Source organism: Trichoplusia ni, chromosome 24, assembly GCF_003590095.1.
Source record: "Trichoplusia ni isolate ovarian cell line Hi5 chromosome 24, tn1, whole genome shotgun sequence".
Taxonomy (NCBI): domain Eukaryota; kingdom Metazoa; phylum Arthropoda; class Insecta; order Lepidoptera; family Noctuidae; genus Trichoplusia; species Trichoplusia ni.
The window spans coordinates 415,467-439,987 of record NC_039501.1 but is presented as its reverse complement, the minus strand read 5'-3'; the positions used below and the strand labels follow the sequence as shown (position 1 = coordinate 439,987).

The following is a 24,521-nucleotide window of genomic DNA, read 5'->3' as shown; positions in this document are numbered from 1 at the left end:
CATGATACATTGTTAGACACCATCACGGTGACTATCCAAAATCACTGCATTGACAAGTTATCAATCAAACCAAAATTGATAGGCCAATTTATTAATAAGTGAAGTCACTTTTTACAAGCTTGCATTTCACTTGTCACGTAGCCAAACAATACGAATCAATTCAACTAAAGCGATACATTTTCTCTTTATTTAATTATGATAAGTATATGATCTAAGTCCTAATTAATATTATCAAGGCCAATTTGCGTTAATACAAGACCGTTTGATAAATGATATAAGGATAGATTAAGCTCCGAGAAATATATAGGCAATTACCTATTAGTTGCGATAACCGACCACCTGGCAAACATAGAAGTATCACAGGAAAAGCTGAAATATAAATTACGTATAGCTTATGCCCGCGATTTTGTCCGCGCAGGTTCAGTTTTTCGAAAAGCTCATAGTAGCTGAAAAAATACAAATATTATGACATTATAATTAAATTTAAATGATCATCTCACAGAGCAGACTTTTTCAAACTCACTGACCGTCACCGACAATCATGGGACTTTGCACTAATTTTTAATATCACCAAGTATGTGTGTTTCAATGCCCGTGAAAGCATAACAAACAAACTTACATTCAAATTTATAACATTAGAAGAGATTTAAATTATACACTGCGATCCAAAGTTTAATCATTATAAGTCAATCAGAAGTATTTGCATCTAAAGAACTTGCTGAGATACACGCTTATTTAGTAGAAAATATTTTTATTTTTTCATTCCTCTATTAACGCTCAATGTATTATTTTACCGGTATAACTTAAATATATGTAAATAGGTTAACTTTTGATCAACCGGCCTTGAGCTCCGGTCTTTGAAACTCTTGTTAACCATTTTTTCTCTTATCAACACGTGCCCGCGTGTTGTTTGTTATTGAGGTCATATATTGTATGACCTCACGTAAAACCGTTAAACTACTTCATATATTGTTATTTATTATTGGTACTTGAAATTCTGGTACTGAAACTTCGGTATTCTATTTTGAATCATTCAAGTCACCCATACAAGTACTAAGACACCTTAACTCAGAAAAAACATTCGAAGACCACACAAGGGCCGGAATTGAATCTGCGACACGTCGCGCTACAAATTTGACGTCATAACGTCAAATTTACCACTCGGCTATCCGTTCAGTATTATATTACACTACACTTGCAATAGACAAAGAACAATCCCAAGTATACAACTAAAATAAACGTTCAGGTTGCACAACACTCAAGTTTCCATGATCCAAATGAGAAGAAACCTGTCACTTCTCATCTAACACAATTCACACACTTTAAACAAATAATTTACTTCAGCTTTGTCGGCCAAATACATAGTTAATTAACATCTATATGTCAATAACTTACTTTAGTATGCTTTACTAGAATACCGTTAAAAACGTACAAAAAACATATGGAGCTGGTCTACAGTTTTAGAGAAATAGTTTTGGCAGAATGTCCTAATCACCTTGCGGTTCTATGCATGGGTTTGCATCTACGATGAGCAGGTTCAATTTCAACGCACGCCAGTGTGATATTTTCAATGTTATATAGTTTCTTAATAATAAAAAGACATCTTGAGGAAGGATGGCATGGATTAAAAAAATTGTAATCGCCATACCGCAGAGAGCTAGCGTGGTGATCAAGGCTCAAATCTACGGGAAAAGGTCTGTGGCCATCAGCGGGTCGAAAATAGGCTGGTATTACAACACATTTTGCTTCTATATCTATCTTAATACCTAAATAAATTACCCTCAAAACAACCCCAATATCATCTTTCTCAAATAAACTTCCAAGACCCTTTGTCAAACATTGTGACCTCAAATCGTCAAAGTTTTTCGTCTCAGTGTAACGCTAAGTAAATCAGACTCACTCGTGACACATCGAAGGTCAAACTTGATCTTGTTAGCGAAACCGGTTCTTAAACTTCAGTATCTATAGTCATAGTCAATAGCTGTTGAAAAGTTTCGACTTGGAGAAGTCTCACAAGTTTGGGAGACGGGCCAAGAGAGGAGGAACTTTGTGTGATTCTGGATAATTGACACTTCCACGACAATAATGTTATAGATATTAGACAAGTGCGAATCGGAATCGTGAGACTGAGGGATCTGTACAAATAAGCTCAAGAAAAACAAATTGGTTGCCTATCAACATAAATATCGGAGTTAAGCGTTGTTTAGCCTTCGTGAAAATTTCAACTGTCGAGTTATCGCGGTTCATGAGATACAGCCTGGTGGCAAAGAGACTGTGGTTTCTTGACCTTGATAGGGTTGTACAAAGTGTGTGGACAAGATTTTTTAAGAAAACAACCACAATATAAATATTCAAGTAGGGTTCCGTAACCCTACCTGTATATTTATATTGTGTCATATAAGAGGTAAAAAACGATTCAGTGAAAGATGACGATGATATGATCACCGAGTGACATTCGAAATAGAATGGACATGGTAGTCAAATTAAAATAGTTGAAGCAGACGTAGAAGCGTATCAGAATCATATTGCTAATTTCAATTAAGTATTCAATATTTTATTACAGTTTAAACATGAAAAATATATAAGCATACCGGATACACACAAGGTCGTGATAAAAATATCAAGCAATCACTTTTGTTACATTATAAGAAAAAGATCGAGATCGTAATTCACAAATATTCTACAGCTAATTTTGAAAATAATTATCAATTACATGAGGTGTTTATAACACAAAAGGCTCATTCACCTCGTTATGCCGGTACCTACATATTATCAAATTAATCACATTAATGATGGAACCCCATGATACTCATTCCACAATGGATGGAAAACACTGAACACACTCCCTATTTAATAAACAAGGGTTGTCATGTCGTTAATTCGCCACGGAACACCATACTAACCCTACGGCATAGCGTGTAAATTATTGGATCAATTCTAATAATGAGGGTTGTATCGATTCGTACATGCTTCAAAGGGAATAAGGTAGATTAGTAGGTGGTGGACAAAATTGTTAGATGGACTTCGTGAACAATGATAAGAGAAATAAAGGAATGAGTGGTTAGTAGGGGGAGGAGTGAATTAGAGAAAAAGGCTGACCGCTGGCAGCTAATGAGACACTTAAAAAAACATGCCCTTTTTTCTGGTGCAAAATGAGCCTTTTATTTAAGGTTCCGTAGCCAAAGGGTGAAAACGGAACTAAATATCTTAAGCTTCACCTACTTTCCGCCTTTCCGTATGTGTGCTAACAGACTTATTTTATAAACAGTAATAGGAAGATCGTATAATTACTTCGAATATGTACTTACTTCTGTTGCGAAGATGAAAAAAGTTTGAAAGTATAAATATTTTAAAATAGTGTTTCATGATTCGTACACTTTCGTTTAAACTTCCTTTAATTTTCTTATTTATCTGTTGGTTGGTTTCGTCGAAGGCTTTAGATTTTATGTAAATTAAGTTAATGGGGATATTAAGAACCAAACCAACAGAATTTAACTCAACTAAAAAGTTGCCCTTCGTACATGGAGCAACGCAAGTCTCCAATAAATTATGAGGACTGAGGGGTGGGCTTTTTACATCTATCCCTTGAGAAGGAGTCCAAAGGACTAGAGCCAGCCAGAGTCGCAGTAGCAGGGGCCCGGGGTGTTTTTAGTCGGTGGAAGTCCGACATATCCCCACGCCGTGCCCTCGACGTGGGTTGAAGACATTAGCGTTTCACCCCGGAAAAAAAAATAGTCTCCAATAAACAAGTCTCAAAGCGACTAGCAGACATTATACAGACACGGCCAAAAATCACGTTTGCCGTTACTCCTCAAAGATGTTCGAGCCATGTATACAAAAACCTCAATTGATGAAAATAGAAGGTAATATTATTGCAGCTATAACAGTTAATTATATGCCAATGGCAAAAACTAATATTGATTCAGCAGGAACATTTAGCAGCTTTAAAAATAGGATAAATACGACCCGACTTGGTGACATTTGTGTGGCCTTGCAGAAGTTGAAAGTAAAACAGTCTAAAATAATAACCAGTTTATATTACAATGATTATAATGTTAATGTAACTGCATGCTAATTTAATTGTCTTTTGTTCGCAATGATATTTACTAAAGTCAAAATTGCGGAAATATTTTGTGGGAGCAATCGAACTTAAAACATACAATTCTGTAACGATTCTATTGGAAAATCTTTTGCAATTGAAACGAATTTATTTACGTATATTTATTGTAACCCTTACTACTGAGCGCGGGCCCGCACTCTACAAATCGAAAATGATCCCTCGGGAACATAAATTGTGTATAAATACTATCCTTTGTGTTAATACTGGTTATAAACTATCTGTGTGCCAAGTTTCATCCAAAACGGTTCAGCGGTTTTTGCGTGAAAAGGAACGAACGTCCAAACATATAAATTTTCGCACTTATAATATTAGTAGGTCGATAGAAAAAATGTAGTTGATCTTTATAATATATCCATTAAACCACTTAAACATTAGTCATTTGAAACGAAGAGGCGTTCGCCCCGAATTCCAGAGGTCTAAAAATGTTCTCATTTATTAAATCGATGACATATGTCTCTAAAATGGTCTGAGGTCACAATCCAGACAATTACACCAATTATAAGCTAACGATGACTAAACGCAAGATTGATAAATAATCTCTAAATGCATAAGTGAGTGGGCGGGAAAGAACTACGTGGGATGATGTTACGAAGAGAAATTTTCATCTCATTATTTCATTTATTTTAAATGGAGAAACATACGAAAGCTTTTTGTTGTAGTTTTAGGGCAACATTTTGTATCTCAGTAAAGAAAGGTAAAGCTTGATAGATTAACTGATATTTCTGGGGATATTAGAAATCCGAGTACATTCCCAGTCAAATGTAGCCAATTAAAGTTTTCGCAGCTGATATACTTAAAAGAGGATGTTAATTACGTTTTAAGCTTCCGCGTTAAAACTAGATACCCCGATCTGCAATACAGCTAGTTTTAAGCTTAGGTACGTATGCCAGAATCACGGATATGCACTATTCCCGACGATATATGCAGTAAGCCAGAACGCAGAAGCAGATACATTCAAGAACAAGCGATACCTAAATATTTAAATTAAAACCTAATTTTAAGCAGCTTCACAGAGCTTACTCAAGCTTTAACTGCCATGGGGGACTGTGACCACAGACATATTTAAGTCATAATGTCGAGCCGAGGGTCGGAAACAAAAATGAAATCAGACCGCAGCACATCGAGTTAGCTGATCCAAACTTTTAAAAACTGCAGGAAGAATTTCTTTCTCACATTACTGTGTTTCTGTATTACTAAAAATACGAATACCGAAAATAATATAGAAGAACTACCAGATACCAAAATAGCTTCCGAAAAGAAAATAGAAAAATGACGCCCTTATTGGTCATCCTGCCTTTATAATAGTCCACCAGACATTTTAGAATATCTCTTACCTGAGCATCAGAATTTCTTACGGATGGAAACACATTTATCTCTGAGATATAACAAGTTATAGCCCATATCTGTGTACAAAATCAAGTATCGGGGAACTTGCTTCATTTTTTCCGTCACAGTTTCCACGTTCCACAATTTCTGGTCAAGTCAAGGACGCCAGGACAATTGATGACGTCACCTGGCGAATTGCCAACCGCTTCTGGCAATGGAGCTCTAGGCATTTGGGAGCTAGTATCAAATTACTGCGGGTCGATTTTAACGGGGCAGTTACTGGTAGTAGCCAAGTCGTGTCACCCTAGTTGGACTTGAATTTTGTTTTTTGTTTACATGCCCGGTTCGGTGCTTTAAAAATTGGGTTATTAGTTTTTGTCTAGACTGTTCTGAAAGTTCTGAATTGAGTTTTGGTTAACACGCTTTATTGAGTAAATGGAGAACTGTATCTCAAGTGCATTTGGTTAGGAAAAAGTAGATTGCGAGATTGTGAAAAATCTCGCATACTTATTGATAAGTTGCAAGTGTTTTAGGATTTTTGGTCTTAACTTTTATTAGTACTAAAACCAACAATATTTCCTAAAATAGCAAAATACGAACTGCGGGTATGATTTTAGATAAAACAAAAATAATAATCTTTCATTAAGACCTTCCCTAACGTCCTAAAAAAACTGAATAATTTAATGTTTCCGTGACCAAGTCGAATTAATTATAACTCTTTGACCTCTACAGAGTCATGCATGGGTGTTACCAACTAATTAATCATCACGCTAATCAACCAACTAATCGAACTGAAACATTTTGCTTGAGGAATCTCAATCTTGATTAGATTGTACAAAGTACTAATTAAAAGAAAGCTATTAAATTTAAGTGTTCCGGAACAGTGCTTTTTGGAAAGAAAATTTTTATATGGTGAAACCTGTTTGGTAATAGGCAATTTATTTTTCTAAACTTACTAATCGACCGAATTGATAGCACATTGACAGCCAAGTGATAGAACAAATACACGATGTGTCGCGGGTTCTATCCCCGCGGTGGACAAGCGTTTTTGTGATCTACGAATGATCGTTCTAAGTCTGGGTTTCTTTTTGCAAATGACTTAAATCGACACAAAAATATAATTTATAAAGCGTTTTTTTTCTAATTCAATCAAATCGTTGAAGTGACAGTAGGAGTTGAGCGTACATTACTTAGAATAGCCTCCATATTATATAATATCTAATCCAGAAAAAGGGTTCGATTTATGTAAGCACTAACAGTCCATACATAAACGAAAACTCTTTCCTTACATAAAAACATTCACAATTCCACACAACGATATATTCGAAACACTAACAAACGTGAAATTATTTTATAGCCTCGCTTTAATAGCGCCATAAACTACACATTCCTTATCTTCGGCGATATAAACGACGAAATACTTGATAGACAAATGAGTGGAAATAACGATACATGAGTATTTTTATCAAGGTGACCCAATGCCCTACGTACATGGGGCAATGAGAGACTCCGGTACCCAATAACTTCAACAGCATGAATAGCCAGAGGTTTACGTTGCTAGTCAAACGAATTGCGCGCGGCGTATCGCGGTTTCGGTCCCCACGTAGAGCAGGAATTTGAGGGATCTCCTTTCTGGGAGTCTGGATGTCTTGTCCATGAGACTTGAATATTTGCAAAACGCCCCATAACACAAGTTTCAGTTACCTCAGTTTTTTTAAAGAAGGAATAATTTTCTGGCTATACTTGTCATGTCATTTGAAACCGTATTATATGTTATTACATATTGCACATAACTAGATTCACAAGGATATCACAATGATAAGTTTTACAACTTAAAAACTCACTTCATGAAACGATGACATGTGAATATTAGTGTGTTGAGTAGTTTTTCTACCATATCTCTGTAGCAAGTAACTAATAACTTACAATACCTATCCTACTATTATTATAAACGCGAAAGTTTTTAAGTATGGATGTTTATTCGACTTTTAACTTGCTTCACAGATAGTTTTTACCAGAATGAATAAATATGATTATTTTTATTCCGATATTATGATCCCGTGGGACCATTTTCAACGCAACGGCAACGGCTGGTTGTTACCATAATTTGGTCATTAAGTACAAACGGTACACAATCAGCGTAAGTATCCCTTACTGCCATATCAGCACCTTTCACCGTTATAGGCTCTGTTACATTTTAATTTGAAGGTAATGCAGGTCTACAATATTTCGGTCGCGACCTTGACGTAACCTATATCGGGTTACTAAGTTTAAACAGCTTTAGAAAGTAATGTAACGGTTAACAGCTTTTTATCGCGTATTTTGTTTGTATCTACATAAATCTGTATGTATCTGTACATAAAATATAGCACGCAGTTTAAGCCTTTGAATACGACAGGGGTCACCAGTGCCCTATAAAAAATATATACGTTATTGCTTCGCAGTCAAAAGTTGGAATATCTGATCTAAAAAATGATGTATTAAAAGAGAGGAATCAAATTTCAAGAAATAGATCTTAGTTTTCGAGTAATGGACATTTCCATTTTGCATGTTGTAGTCCATAATATAAATAGCTCAACTATTAAAAAAATACACCAAAATTATTCCTATCTCCATGTAGTACGTTTAACGTCTAATATACATATCAAAGAGCACAAGAAACTTACACTAACAAGAACACGAAACTCACTATGAAATGATAATTTCAATTCCAACCCATCTAAATTACCAAACAGTTAAAGGAAGTCAAACAGAGTAACTATTAATGTTCATAAATTTAATGAACCAACCATCGCTTTCAATCTCACTCTATCAGTTAACCAAGTTGTATTTATATTAAGTTAGCAATTAAAGCTACTAGACGCTACTGTCGATTCCCACCTTAATTCTATAAGCCATTCTTTGCCAGTTAAGCCTTGTATAAAAATATATCCAAGTGGCATTATACGGGCTCATCTCGAAACCTTAGACATCGTTGAAGCCGTACGAACTCACACAATATTCATTTGATGGGGTCTACACAATAGGGTGGATGATTTATTTTTAGGGTTGCAATTGACCCTCAAAATAAGCTGACTGGAGTGATTTTATAGAAGTAAAAATATAACTGTTACACAATTTGTGAAATAAGATACTCAATTGACGCGAGGGTGATGTAGTAGGTGTTTTGGTGGTCCTAATATTAGAGTCGCTATAATTTTGGTAAGTTTTAATTATAATACCAGTGTGTGCTACGTGCTACTTTATAAATGCAAACTATATAATTAATTGATGTAATATATTCATGACGATGTTTGATTTCTGTTCAAAATAAACAATACCGGTCTGTTGAACTTTTAACAAAATGTGTCTACTTTTTCACACGAATTATGCGCCATAGAAACGTTAGCGTGATTCAAACGCATACTTGACCCCGTTTTATTGTATTTCTAATGGATTACATGCTATATTTAGAAGATAATACACCATTTATATTGGAAAGAATTATGACGTACGTTGATAACGTGTATTCTTGTTCGACCTAACAAAGAAAATCTTTGAAAAGCTTTTGGAAGGACGTAAACGTTAAATAATGATATTTTACTAAACATTGGTAAGACTGGCAGCTGGGCCGAGAATCGTTAAGAAAAAGATCACCCTAAGACGATTTGAGTAGTTAAACCTATCATTTCATTCAACGACACAAGCTGGTGACAAAGTCACAATTCACAAAAAACATCGTCGTAAATCTTAACCTAGGACCACATGATCGTATTATTCGAGATAAAAACAGTCTAATAATCAGGTCACAAACAGCATCCACAAAAAATCTAGAACGACCATGAGAACATGTGATTGAAATGCGATCGATACTGTGGCGAGCCTGCTTCATTAAAGGAGGACTACGCCCGTACACTGTTTTTATATAAATCTTTATGTAACTAATTAAAATAGAATCTTTACGACCTTCGATAACGGAGATATAGTTAGAATAGTAGCCGTGTCTGTCCATCTATCTTTCTGTCTCTTAAACAACACAACAGATAAGGATAAAATTTAGCGTGGACTGTTCTGAAAAACGGGTGTAAAATTGTTTTTTGGCGAAGATTGATACCTATGCGGGCAAAATCGCCAGTGAAACACAGTTTTTAGATAAATCTCAATGAAACTAATTAAAATGGATTCAGATATCTTTGTAACCTTAATATTTATTTATTGCGTAACCTCTAGGTAAACAAATGAAAATCAATGTTCTTTTATTTGGCGTTGAGCTTTTGTCGATAGGCTCTTCGTAGCCTCTTATTTTTGGTGCAAGATCAAAGATATGGCACGTATTTATTTGCTGAATATAGCTTAAGATATAAGGGGTTTCAAATGATTATTTTTTAACCAGCTACAAAAAAAAAACTTGGGACAGCGAAAAAACTTGCTGAGGTTAAATTTTTCAAGTAATTTTAGACGGGGTTGTGGTAAAGTATTAACAAGAAATAGGTCGTCATAACACAAAATATCATCCAATAAGTATCATAATACATTTACTGGAGTCAGACACATTTCCAAGTCGTATGCGTGACCGATCAGATTGTATCCTTATTGAATTGTAGATCAGCTGACAGTGCTGCCACGGTAGCTAGGGCAATCAGTGTTTTTGATTATAACGGTCGAAGAACTCACGATAGTCATTTAGGTTATAACCATGATGATGATTCAAAGGTTTTTCTGAATGCTATTAAAATAATAGATGCTGTTCTTCGAAAGAAATCGCAGATACATACTTCACGTAAAGTTTGCCAATGGAAATGGAACTAAAATGGGTTGGATAAAACATTCGTGTGCCTTAGATCTGTTTTGAAATCATGAGAACTCCACAAAAGAGTACCCATAATTATAGAATGCCTTTTCAGTTATCAACAAGGAAAGATTACACTTACAATACAAAAGAAACGACTTCTTGCCACACAGTGGCACAATTACGGCTGAAAAAAATTTTTAAATAAAATCAAATTTCGTGTCAAAATATTAAAAACACAATCCTCCAACTCAACCAGTCAGATATGTAATTGTAAGTAGTAATCACGAAAAAACTATATAAAACTGCATGAAACTCATCGAAGAATTGTTATCAAATAACGGACACCTAATGACTCATTCTGAAGTGGAGATATGCAGTGACAATAAATGTTCTGTATCAGATAATCTTATAAGAGGCTGTTGAGGTTATCTGGAGTGCGCTTAGACAATGGACCGTGGAGTCGTTGGCGTGCTCATGGACGCTTTTTACAGTGAATAAACTATGAATTTATGTGTGCTGCGACGAAGTATTGTGCTTCGTGGAATCCTTGTCTTTTTAAGAGCGTTTGTAAGGTCTTAAAGCTAAGAATCTCTTTTTTATTTTAGGGAACCGTACACAATAGCTTGTAATAATCTTCAGAATTTAGTGTTTCCTCGATAGCATAAACTTGGATTACGGTCTTGGATTATAATTTTACTTTCAAGCTTTTTCCTAAACAATATTTGGCCAGGATTCAACTAAATGCATAGTTATCATGATTATTACACTATCCCATTTAAATACCTGTTTTTCTATTACAATACTGTCTAGTGTCAATTGTATTGGCTTATTATCACTAAACATTTAAACGCAAATCATCAAAAGAAAAAAACATGCCAGAATACCGCAGCTTATTTCATCAATACGGACAGTAGCAACAGCTAAAGCTTACAAATATCCTAATTAACATACACTCAGTTAAATGGCATATGAAATAAAAAAAGTAATCGCACTCAGAGCCAGCAACATAAATTCAATTTATCCATGAGCTACCGAAGTGATCAATGCTCGTTGAGTTTTTGTATAAGAAGTAACCTTTGTCCCAAATAAAGTGGAACAGTTACATGATGGTGATATTATAAATAAAAAAGCATTGAATAAATATAAAATGTCGTTGAACGGCCTTGAGGGATTTGATCGTGACCATGAAAAGTGTTACGTGCTGTGTGAATTACTTGATTATGTTTAAACTGCGGCCGGTCAGGCGAAAGTTAAATATAATGATAGTCCATCGGTGGTGCTTGAAAAGGGCTTAGTTTTGATGGTAAAACCTTGGATCACCGAAAAAGAATATAAGTTAGTTGAATAAACAATTGTTTGGAAAGCAATCTATCAAGGAGATAATGAGTACATCAGAAAGAAAAGCAATTTATTTGCTGGGCATCACTCTAAGGCATTCCCAAATCCAAGCAATCCCAACATCGCAATACTAACGAAGATTTCAATGGCTTTAAATTTTAGGCTTAACAGCGTATTCTCACCCAAAACCTCCTTTGAGAAAGCCAAAAAACTAAAAGCCAACAGAATTCAATAGCATCAGCCCACATTAACGAAATCCCTTGGGTGTCACACACGTGTTTAGTGACCTCAAATGGCTGACCGACACTAAAACCTCCTTAACCAAACAAGGCACTTTAATTTATGCTTTTTTAACCAAACTGGTATGTTGCAACGCTAACGTTTGCGCTGTTACTGTCAGTCATGTGTTTGGTGTTAGTTCATGGATAACTTTCGTATTTAGGTTTAAAAAATAAGTCTATTTGACATCTACTTAGCTACTAGAGACAACGTCAAAATTAAGTAAAGAATTGATTTTGAAAGAACTAGTGTATTAAAAAGATTAATGGCACAGACAAAAATACCTCTGCAAAGTTATAATCGAATGATTCTTTGTTTAGTTTTCTTTACAAAATTATACTGACTATACATATCCCACAATTAAGATGATTGTGAATACTCAAAATGTACAACCTTAACTAAGCAAATATAGCTTCTATCCAGACTAATATATCTATTAGTCTAGACCGAACTCGTGTGTTCATAAAATTTTCATAACCTATCAAATATTTACGTAAGCCAGGTACGGTGGGATGAGTTCTAGAGTGTCTACCAACGTAAACACATTTATCACGTGTGCTAGAGAAGTGTTTTGGAGATCCTTTACATTTTGTAAGCTGTATCAGCATATATGTAGTACGTTAATGTAAGTCAAGGGGAATCCGTACATATTGTTGAATGATTAAGCAGAACTTTGTGGAATAACTATTTCTTTACGCGAAGGTCGTTTCTTCATACCAGACTCACATGAAAATTCCAAATCAGAATTAGAATCAGAATCATCAATCCTCTTGGTAATTAATTAACGATTGAATGATGGCTAGGCAAATCGGACCGGGCAATTAATATAATGTTGTGGCACGTTGACTTGAACCAAAAACTTTTTCTTCTCTTTTTCTTGTAACAAGGTACATCTCTTCACGAATTAGGGCCTCCTACCACTTAAATTGAACAAGGATGGGATGAGTCCCTAGCAATCTATTCAGTGCGTCGTTCCGGGGATTTCTAATAAATATACTGACGTAAACAATCAGTGAAGCTAGTAGGTTTACCTACTGATTCTAGCGCAATGACTAAGCATTAAGCATGAGAAGAACAAATACAAATTAAGTTAAACAGGAAAACCATTTATTGAATAAACTAAAACAGCTAAAATACACAACTAAATATTCAATCCTCGTGTTATATGGAAGAACGTTCTACGCGTGGGTACTTTGCAGAATGAGGAACAGATTCACGTGCATGCTGGTTCAGGTTCGAAGCCAGACGGCCATCACCTCTTAGAAAGACGGTAATAGTTGTACGTCACACATGACTTAAAACGGAGTCTCATTCCACAACAAATTTGTTTTTTTCAGCTGTTGGTCCTCATTTGGAGGAAATTCTATTATATTATTCTAAGATATCATTGAACATTAAGCAAATGTCGTCACCCATTTGACGAGGAAGAAAACATAAGAGGAGAGGAAGGATATTGTCGCCGAGGTCGTCCGCGAAGAAGTTTGTGGGATGGTCTAGCTAGTCTATACAAAGAGCGCATGATGTCCGAAAACGCAAAATATAGAGATCTGGAAGACAAAGAGGGAGACCAGCAGTGGGTTCAGAAACAAGTTACATAAAATAACATCAACGTCGATTGAAGAATCGATTGTGACGAAAATCGGTTGCCAATTTTTGGATTCGACAGAACTATGGTAAGTATGGTCAACAATGCTCGGATTTTTCTCTATGAAAAGAAGCACTTATCTGGCAGTGGGAATATTACATGCCGGTATTATAAACGTAATAATTTACATTTATACCGTGCTTTGTATGCGTATAATGTCATTCAATAGTCAGTGTTTTAAAAACACTAGGTATTGTGAATTCCGAACTGGTATTCTATGACCGGTAGTTTCGCTAACTAAAGAATTATTATGATAAAACCATGTCACTTTATCAGATGTTATAAAGTTGATAATGTGAGTATAATGTTATAGCTTCCTGTGCCTGTACAATGGGAACTCAGAGCAAGACAGTTGAAGTGGTGAAAACAAGACGGCGCATTACAATGCGCATAATGCTGTCATGCTTCCGCAACAGCTGCTGCCTTGGTTTAGGGTTTTCATTGAAAGGATCATATCTTTATGAAACTATACCGTTTAATAATCATTCCTTTAAAAAAAGAAACATGTCATAAGCGTGGCAAAAACCTTTATCCCATGCTTTATGTGGATATTAAATGGTAAATTTTGTCATTGGAAAGGATTTTGAAATAGTTAAAGGAACAAAGAAACCCATAATAGGATAAAGTTTCAATAATAATTAAAACCTCGAAAATCCCCCATCCCACATCTCATATGTATTTATCCCGACAGGAAATTGAATATCAAACTTCCCGCTTGCGATAATTAAATTAAACCTAGAAATTGATATCGGAAAGTTGCGGGTGAAGTAAATAAACATTTATTATATTTTGTAACAACTGGAGATACAATCCACCCACAAAAAAGAATGAAGAATGTCGACACATAACATAATTTATTTCTCTCCACGGCAGATTCAGACAGAATTTTCTTTCTTGGTAGTTAGACTAAATAGTATATTAGAGATTTTGAATAAACAAAGTTCCTTGCACGTGGATTCAGTACTCTCTGAGTGGAGATTAGAGTTCTACTGATCGGTAAAATATCTTCAACCATCGAAGACTCTTTAGCACCCAAAATACACCTTGTCAGAACTTCTAGTACCTTGTATTTTTGTAAGACACCCTGTTAGTTTGTGTTCTTTTCATAAAAGCCTAAACAATAGCTCTATTGTGAGTTCCAGACCGTCAATTTCGCTCACCTACATTTACCGATGCGTGTCACCGTTTGTTAGTTGTTGCGCCACTTCCAAAAAAGTTTACTTGCGCTTATCATTCATCGTAAATAGTTAAAGAGCACGTAGACTCAAATAGTCTAAATTTTTCTCTACATCACCTGGTGCACTGTCTTTCTTCCACAAAAGTTTAACGTTCAGATGAGGTCTTACCCATGTTCCTACAAATATATTACCCTTATATCGAATTCATGCCTCTTTTTCGTTTCATTTTTGCTCGAAACCCGCTCTTGACGATCACCTTAAGACAAAGTGCAGGAGACAACATTAAAAAATGTTTAAATGCTACTTCTTAATGTGTTTTACGATAACTAATTATACTTCATCTCATTAGTTGTTATCAATTCAAGAATTTTTAAATCATTTTTAATTACTGTTTTGCCTCGTGACTATTAAAACTCGTGGGTTTATATTCGAAGTTGTTTTTAGCAGCGGTACTATTTTAAAATTCAATATTATAAATATTATAATTATTAATGAGGCCAATGTGTTTGTTGTTATTAAGACAAACAATCGAAACCTGTTGACATAGGGAAGATTAACAGTAGACGCGATAAACTTGCTATTATTTTTAACTGCATGGATAGCTAAGGGATTAGGATATAGGTTATCACAGCAATGACTATATTGTAGGCGACATGCCGTTTCGATGCCCAATTAGGTAATCCACAAACGCTTGTCCTAAGTCTGAATATTGCTCAAAATGAATACACATTTATTTGCCTAATATGTGTCATATCGAAATACAAATGAGGATGGAAAAACTTATTGTTCAAAATGTTTTGCCACAAATAGGTACGCAAAAAAGATTTGAATGTTAGAAACAAAACTGCAACTTAAATATAGAAACACAAGGATTACTCCTCTCGCTTAAAACAAAAGCATAATAATATGTTATTCATATTGATTAAAGCGAAGGAACCTACTCACAAGAGACTGATGAATTGTATGTAAGATGTCATGAGCTTTCTACTAAGCAATACCTCATACCTGCTTACATAGACAAATAGAAACAGTCATAGTTTATTTTTAAATTCAATCCTCGCGTGTGAACTAGTATCTACTTATTATCATTATTATGATAACATCAGGTGTTCCTATTGATGGGTATGACTCAATATTATGATTAAATTGAGGAAAATCTAATATTTATGAAAGATACCGATATCATCTATTATATTGTTAGCTTAACAGGTAAAAAACGGTATCTGATCATGTGAAACATATGAGCAAACATGATAATTTTTGTAAATAAACAATTATTAATCTGGTCTGGGAATAGATTACGTAAAAGAACTTTCACTTTAAAAAGCTAAACAACTACAGGCAACACATATTTAAACCCATAACGGCATATCAGCTATTTCCGTTCGAGTACAAAGCGTAGGAAAGGTGAATTAAAATGACTGTGAGTATTTAAAGTAGGTAATTACCAAATCATTTCATGCTTCTCTCTCAGTATTCATTGTACAGAAGATATTTCAACTTGTTCATTGAAAGCCATGTTCATAAGTGCAATCAAAAATAATACTAGCTATTGTATAAGTTAAACCAAAAAAATATGGATCAAACCCTTTCAATTTGAATCTTCATATTCTTATATAGTAGAGCGGTGTTTTACCTACAATAATTTTACATCCAAAAAAAGCTTCTCAGCGGGATTGTCCAAAAGGGTAACCGGTACAAATAGCAAGAATAAGAACAAGGGTGGATTTTAGTCAGAAAAATTCTGTCACTTTTGGGATTCTACATATCCCGAAAAAAGACAAAAGACTCTTCTTTTGTCAGTTTCCCATTCGGAAAAAGAAAGACCATGGTACTGAATTCTAAATCTCCTAATAAATTGTTACGTTTACGTTAGGAATACTCAATTGTAACTAAGCTAGGTGTTGCTAAAACTAACATAAAATAATATGTCACGTGCAATCGAAGTTCTGAATTGGTTCGAAGGCCAAACATTTATATTATATTTTTCTCTGAACTCGGTTAAAAGCAGGTTCCAGAATTGGATAAATACATTATTTTATTAAAGACAGGTTTCTTAGTATAGGGAAGTAACTACGTATGTAAATTTTAGTATATACCATTATAATATTTGTCTGAATATTACTATTTTTGTAATACCTACCGAATCGTCTTCGAAACAAATAAATGGCGCTTGGAGACAAACTATTATAGTGCTATTATTTGAATTTTAAATGCTGCAGAATTATTAAGGAGGTTTTATTCAATTAGTTTCACCAGGTTATTTTAGCTGTTATAATAATACTACACATTTTCCGTAATGAAATGATAGAAACTTACATCTACCTACTCATTCCGAAACTGTTAATTCCATTCAAAAAAACATTTTTCCGTAGTTAAATGACAGTAGCCTATTCCCACCTGCCTATCCCACAGTAAAAAAAATAACTTCTAAAATTATTTTCTACCGAGTAGGGTTTGAGATTTGCTGGGCACAGCTGAATTGCACTTAAGTTATATTTTATGTATTGACAGCCTAGACTTAAATCCGCCTTATTTATAGGTATATCATAGTTGCACACACACACCAAGTCTAATTGCCAGATAAATGGTATAATATAATCCAGAAAGAAAATGTTATTGTTACCACGCTTGTTTATTTCAGTTGGCTATTTTAAACTTTGAAATCCAACTTTCAGTTTCCTCACGTTTCCATCACCTTTACACAGTAGTGTCTCGATATATCTAATACACAAAAACGTCACAATGGCACCACCTCGGATTCGAAGCTACAACCTTGAGCATACTAATCCGGTCATTGAACCACTAGATCACCAGTCCCCAAACAGCTGTCACCGATTTGATAAAAGTATAGTAATAGGTACAATATTTAGTATAATTGATGTAAATAAAAATATGTCGTCCAGTTTTTAGTATAATTTAATACTTTCGCTTTTTTCATATAAACTTTTTCGCATGATTCATCAGACCAATTAATATTTAAAACAATATCAGAGGAACGAATGAAGCATATAATTATATTAAATACAGTAACAAATTGAATTTTACAATAAATAATTAACAATGTTTTGAGACAATTCTCAATGATATTGACTTTTTCTTCCATTTAAGACTGACAAGGATAAGGTACATTGAGATCTTAATAATCTAATTTAAAATATAATTTTCATGGCCCAAATTTGTATCCAAACTGACATTATACACTTAAAAACGTACATTTCATACCACTTTGGCTGGTCTATAAAAACATAGACAATATAAACAATGCATGTCATAAACAATGTATAACGCAACTCGTTTGGAACCAAAACATCTATTCTTGTCCCCACTCACAATAATTACGTATAGAATTCAACCTCCAAAAAACCAATCGCAACATTCAAAGGTACAAAAAAGCTTCGATTCCCACGAGCCTTCCTTTCATTAAACCTCATATCTTCAACATGTAACCTATTAAAATTTGGAAGAAACAACTGCCTATCTAACATTACATTTATAACAAGAGCACCTTATAACTTTCAACATGAATACCAGAAGTATTATGTAAAGATATCTTACCTCATCGTCCATCCATCCCACTCAAAACATACGATCTAATATTATCAATTAAATACTCTGAGGTACCAACAGCGACCACTAAACCTAAATAACCAATGTAATGTACTGCTTTGAGAAAACACCATGTTTTATCGCAAAATATTGCGAGCGACAACACATGTAAGTAACTGTGTGGATTCGCAATTCTCCAAATAGCACTCGCGAAGAAAAACTTCCCAGATTTAAACATGCTCTCTCGTCTAAAAACATCGTATTCAGTACAATTTTCAAGTAAATCCTGATAAATATCGATATATCTGTTCCACGCTAATGAAGATAGCACCATTTGTCCGGAAAATAAACCAATAACTTGCACTATCCTTTTGAAAGTCACTTTTGTCTTGTACGATATCCCATTGTCAGAACTGTGATCTTTTTCTATGTCTTCAGTTGAATTAATTTCTTTTAATTGGTGATAAGGCAACGTGCTGACTGGAGTGCCTTTATAACCACGTCTCGGAGGATTGTTTCGTAAATATAAAATGATTCCTATCATCATAGCAATAACACCTAGTAAATCACAAATTCCGTCCACCCAATAACCCATGGTCCCTACCTCGGACCTCTCGCCTTTTATATGCTTTCTCTCTCTAGCCACATGCCCGTCGAGATCATCCAAAAACATTCGAATTTGGAATAGAACCACGCCGACTCGTCTCGACGCCAAACTCGGGCATGTCAACAGTTTCGCGCCAATCAGCGCTATGAAAACATGGAAAAAGGATATCATGTTTGGCGTTATTAAAAGCATATTATCGGAAATGCCTAGACCTAGATCCACTATCGCACACAAAGGCCCATAAATATAATGGTTGATATGGTCCACCATTAGCGCTTTTACCGTCGGATGGCATAAAGGATTAATGGTACAAGGCACCCACGTTACATCTTCGTAGTTCGGCAACGTTCTTGCTTCGCTATGCGTTGATGTTTCTTGAGTAACATTCGTTTCTACATCGAAAATATCTATTTTGTAATTTTGTATCCTTATAAATAACAGTGTGTCCATACATATGCAATACACTACAATGACTAGAAGTAGAAAAGTCAGTATTTTACTCGCTTGCGATGAAGGCCACATCATTTTTTCTGTTAATCTTGTGATGGTTAGCACGAGTCGGGCTTCTCACCCGCGAGACTTCACATGAATCGTGATCAAACACAGCAATATTTAGTTCCGAGGGCTACGTAAACCCACGCACGTTATTCTAAAAATAATCACACAAACTTCACAATTTTACGGCAACAACAATCTTGTATATATAAAGGCAAATGCAATTTTGTACTAATAACACTTTGTAGAGTTAACATAGTCACAAAACGACCTCAAGAGTTCACTGTATCACCTTTTTACACTTCAATCCCAAAGTATTTCTTTTTTCTTAGTAAAATCGATGCACAATCGGTCTCGGCGGATATGTTATCAAAACAGTTTTGCTGTAACAAGTTGATCGGAAACCATAACAGTTCTCGTGTACACTGGCTTTGTTTAACTGTTTGTTTCATGAATGCATATCGTATTTATTTTTATTATTGTTCGAAAACACAGCTGGTCGCGGAGCGGTTTACAAAAATGCGTGCGCAACGAGACGCCGCATCCGACTCACTGACGATTGAGAGCGGGGTGGCCAGGTGTTAGGCACACAACTCCTCACTTATTGTATTTAAACGAAAGCTAAGATAAGGCGCCCAAAGTAATTTGATAAGTATCGGCTTAGTGGTCAATAGTAATAATAATTTACTAATGACTTTTAGCATTGGAATTTAGGAATGTAATTAATATGAATATTTAATGTATTTAGGTTTTGTAACTATTTAAATAATTGTAATTACTTATTCAGAAAGCGTTAACATTATTAATAACATGACGTCACACAATTAATAAGTAAGTAATTAATTCTCTTAAGTTGATAAATTAACGAAAAATATTAAACTTTCAAGTTGCAGGTATACAAGACGATCGGTCTTGTATACCTGCAACAATATAGCAATATACAGAAAAAATAAACTAAAACCATATTTTTTTACCCGAGAATAAAGGAAAATGTGAAACTAGCAACACTATTGCGGTACGAACGCGGTCAATGTTTCTAACCGCCATTGGCGGCGCCCTTTCCCGCCAAAACTTCTGTCAAATTACCAAATGATGAAGAGAGCTTTTGAAAACTTTTAACAGTTTAAGTTTGTAGTCTATTGTGACAACTAGTTGTTAAAGTTTTTTTTTGTGTCAAACAAAGACAGCAATAAAGGGCAGAAAAAAAGGTTGAGGTAGCGTGTGTGCGATGTAAACAAAAGCAATGAATGGTGAATGGTGAATGAATGGGCAGAGGGATTTTTTATTCGTAGGTACCCACCTTCTTGTTCGGTTTTTCTCTTTTCTATACTCTATACTAATATATAAAGCTGAAGAGTTTGTTTGTTTGTTTGTTTGTTTGTTTGAACGCGCTAATCTCAGGAACAACCGGTCCAAATTGAAAAATTATTTTTGTGTTGAATAGACCATTCATTCAGGAAGGCTTAGGGTATAAAACAAACATCACGCTACGAAAAAAATAGGGCAGGTATAAATCATAACTTATATCTTCAGCCCACGGGGACGAAGTCGCGGGCAACAGCTAGTTTTAGACAAATGCAATGTATCCCGTTGTATATAATTGCTAAGACGTAAAAAAATATGTTTTCTTTATCTTCCAAAAGTTGATTAGGTACTGTTGTAACTTATAAATGTGTCCTATCTGGATAGTTCAGTGGTAAAAGTCTCCACACAAAATCCGCACGACATGTCCAAGGTTTGTCGAGGGTTTGACCTCCGCTTAGCACAAGTATTTGTGTGATCCACAAAAGTTGAAGGGTACTTTTGCATCTAACTTGTTGTTTGCAGAACAAGTTTCGTTTTCGTTTAGAAAGAAACCGGTCAAATACTCAAAAAACTCCGCTCCACTATAGGTATTTACGTCTTCTAAACAGTGAACATTTAAACGAACATTTCATCTACGGCGCATGAACGCTAAAATACCAAATAGGAGCTGAAGCGGTCGCCATGGCCGAAATCGGTCGGATTCATTCAAACCTGATTTACCCCGATGATGTATTAATTATTTAAGTTAAAATCGAGCTAAAGCAAGGCTTGGCACAGTATAGCTCGATAGCCTTTTTTTACGAAGCCCTCAATTTGATCCGACCCGCACTTGGCCGATTTTCATCCTTTGTGTACGGAACTCTCATAACTAGCTACTAGCTAGACCAACGTACATACGCAGAGGTACCTACTTATTCAAATAATTACGATTATAAAACTTTAAGTACCTAGCACAACGATAATTTAGCGGCCATTGTAATTATATTATAGCACGGCTATTTGTTTTAAAAGGTGCTTGACTATTAAAATGTATGTCACGTAAGAAAGTTATATCATAGTTAATAAGAAAAATAATAAATACTTTAAAAAACAATTAAAAAAGTGGTAAATAAACGAATGATGAAATGCGATGAAGCGGAATTATCACATTTACAAACAACCCTGAGAAGAAAATGTCGAATCAAACTTGGGGTTTGGGTTTCAAAATCCAGACAATTTAAAATGACTGGTTAGGTACGTTAAGTGTTATCTTAAAGCATAACTCGTTAAAGAAGTGAGAAGGCGACTGCATAACAGATACCGGTGTCTCGCTTCAACGAGGAACATCACCATCAGTCCATTACAAAATATTAATATCTAAAAGCCACTAAAAGCTGTGAACTAGGTAACGTATATTTGTTCAGAGAAGTTTGATTGCCTGACAAAGATTATTTTTAAGAGAATAATTAAGTGTTTTTAGGCAAAGAACATCATCATGTCAACTTCATGCAAATAAAAACTTTTTTTTTGTAACAACTGCACCACACCAGGGTATCCGCAGCAGTATCGTAAACAACTAAGCCCGCTTAAACAAAATCCGTGTCAGTTTGGTTTCATTTTTGATTCTGTTCTAGTCATTAAAATGATATCAGTGTTATCAAAGTGAGGCGTACATCCAACTCGTGCCACTGTACGTAATGGCGCTAGTATCAAGATCTAGGGTACCAACTGTACCAAGTCAATCACAATTGGATTGAAATAGAACTCCATTCGTCCAGAAGTAAAAACGTTTGGGTCTCACAACTTTGTATTGAAGTAAAAATAAAACAATAAAACGCAATACGAATATCTCACAATTTACATCACTGGCTAATCACGCGACATTAAAAGCACCTTATTCCAAAGCAATAAAGTCTATTTTCGTAACAGTTCCTACACCTAACAGCTTGGTCGAAGCCACGTGGACTTTAATACGTCGCTACAATAGCTAATACACAATGATTCATAATGCCTAGTAGATGTAAGATAAAGTTCGACACGTGTGTGATGATTCCCACTAATTAACATGTAAATTAAGAATTTATTTATACTGCATAGACTATCAAATTGTGCATGTTATACAATGTTATTTGTTTAAAATATTCCGGCATCTAATTAGTTACTACTTTGTCATATTAAGCGCCTGTTTGCACACAATACGACGCAAGTCTCTGATGTTCAACGATTTTTGTGTTAAAAGTTTTGGACACAAAAATTGTGTTCAAACTTCTTCAAGTAAGTAGGTATTTTGTCAAAGACTTTAAATTTTATATGATCTTATTTAATATCTTAAGGCGCTTAAAAAAAAATACGGGCAATGATGAGATTCGAAACATTAAATCCAATATGGTTAAGTGGTTTTGGAGCTTAAATATTTTTTTTAATGAACACACTACAATCGTCAATTAGAACTTTCTTTAGTAAATTATTTCAATTGTCAATTTTACTATCATAAGACTCATTATAAGAATAAATTTAAACTTGTTATCTTGCAGTTTATACAATTTCGAGAACAGCTCATTAATTATTTCCCAGCCAGAAACCAGCCTGTTACATAATTACTTAACTAAGTTGAGGCCGTATCAATATAGTTATTCATATTTTTTTATAGTACTACTTAGGTTTGGTAGGTAGCTAGATATAATTTCACTAAGGACTTATTTAGAAAAATAACAGGATTAAGTTTGGCGTACACAGGGGTTTCTCACAATTATTTTGAGCTTTTTAAACAAATTGGAATAGCAAAATTATTTTTGAAGATTAAAACTGAGCATATGCAACTGGGTTTTAATAAAAACTACATTACCACATATGGGCAAAGTAGAAGTTATGCAGAAAATGAAATAGTGAGGTAAAACTCAGTATTGAACCATAAAATACCGATAAAAAATAAATTCCTGTTTCTCTGCACCACCTCTTGGTTGACTGGTAGAGAATACCTTTGGCATTAAGTCCGCCATTGTACTTGTTTGTATATGAAGTATAAATAAATAAATAAAATACACATAGCAGTAAAAAAGCTTATTAAATAGGGTATAATTATATAAAACTAAACTCACCTGCGGCACCTGCGTTGATTTCCCACATCCCGTCTCCCCAATTAACACCAGTGTTTGATATCTTTCCAATAAATAAAGTATATGGTTCTTATACTGAAACACGGGCAGTCTCTGCCGTTGTGTTGTCAATGGTAAGTGGTGATATCGGTTGTAAACGAATGAAGTCCGAGAATCATTGTCTATTGATAATGCAGTGTCTGCGTTTGGGTTTACTAATGTTTCTACAGCGCCATCTTTGTTTTTCGTAGGATATAGTGACTCGTCTCCTATAAGAGGAATTTAAATTAGTAAAAAAGGTAAATAGTGAATTTTAGCTAAGTAAAAGAATAAATTCTAGTTTTCTACCTCACTTAGTTAAATGATATAAACAATGAAATACCCATATTAAAAAAAAACTAGAGGAGAAGAGATTGAAAAGAGAAAAACAGAATACACAATTCGATTAAAATGAAATGAAAGTGTTCCAAAATTTAAATTATAACAAAACATTGAAAAACATTTTTGACGCCATATTTTAGTTTAGTGTATAAGTGCGTTAAATAAAGCGTGTTGATAATTAAGTAAAAATGATTTAAGAAACCAAATAATCTAGTTTTCCAGAGGAAAATAGACGAAATAGCGGCGTAATAACCTATAATATGTAAGTACGCACCTGGCTTAATAAACCTTGGCCTTTGGCCTAACATCTTGATCACTTTTGCCACACAACTTTTATAAAGAGTTATTAATGTTTGTATTACACATTTAACATCGTAAATTCACGTAATTTTTCATTGTTTACAAGGAAACAGCAGTTGACACTTTTCACACTTTTATTGATGAAATGTTCCA

General features: G+C 34.6%; 2 protein-coding genes across 2 annotated transcripts in view; both read right to left on the bottom strand.

Moving 5' to 3' along the window:
* LOC113505071 (probable ATP-dependent RNA helicase DHX35) overlaps positions 1-24,521 on the bottom strand; it is a 60,183-nt gene extending 35,662 nt beyond the window's left edge. The window contains exons 1-2 of the mRNA XM_026887578.1: positions 24,343-24,521; positions 23,691-23,956 (exon numbers count right to left, since the gene is read on the bottom strand). Coding sequence (XP_026743379.1) covers positions 23,691-23,956; positions 24,343-24,376 — 300 coding nt within the window. The 5' untranslated portion in view covers positions 24,377-24,521. The remainder of the gene's footprint in view (positions 1-23,690; positions 23,957-24,342) is intronic.
* Positions 17,559-19,897, bottom strand: LOC113505072 (ceramide phosphoethanolamine synthase). Its single transcript, XM_026887579.1, has one exon. It carries the CDS (start codon positions 19,336-19,338, stop codon positions 18,217-18,219), a length of 1,122 nt encoding a protein of 373 aa, XP_026743380.1. The 5' UTR covers positions 19,339-19,897; the 3' UTR covers positions 17,559-18,216.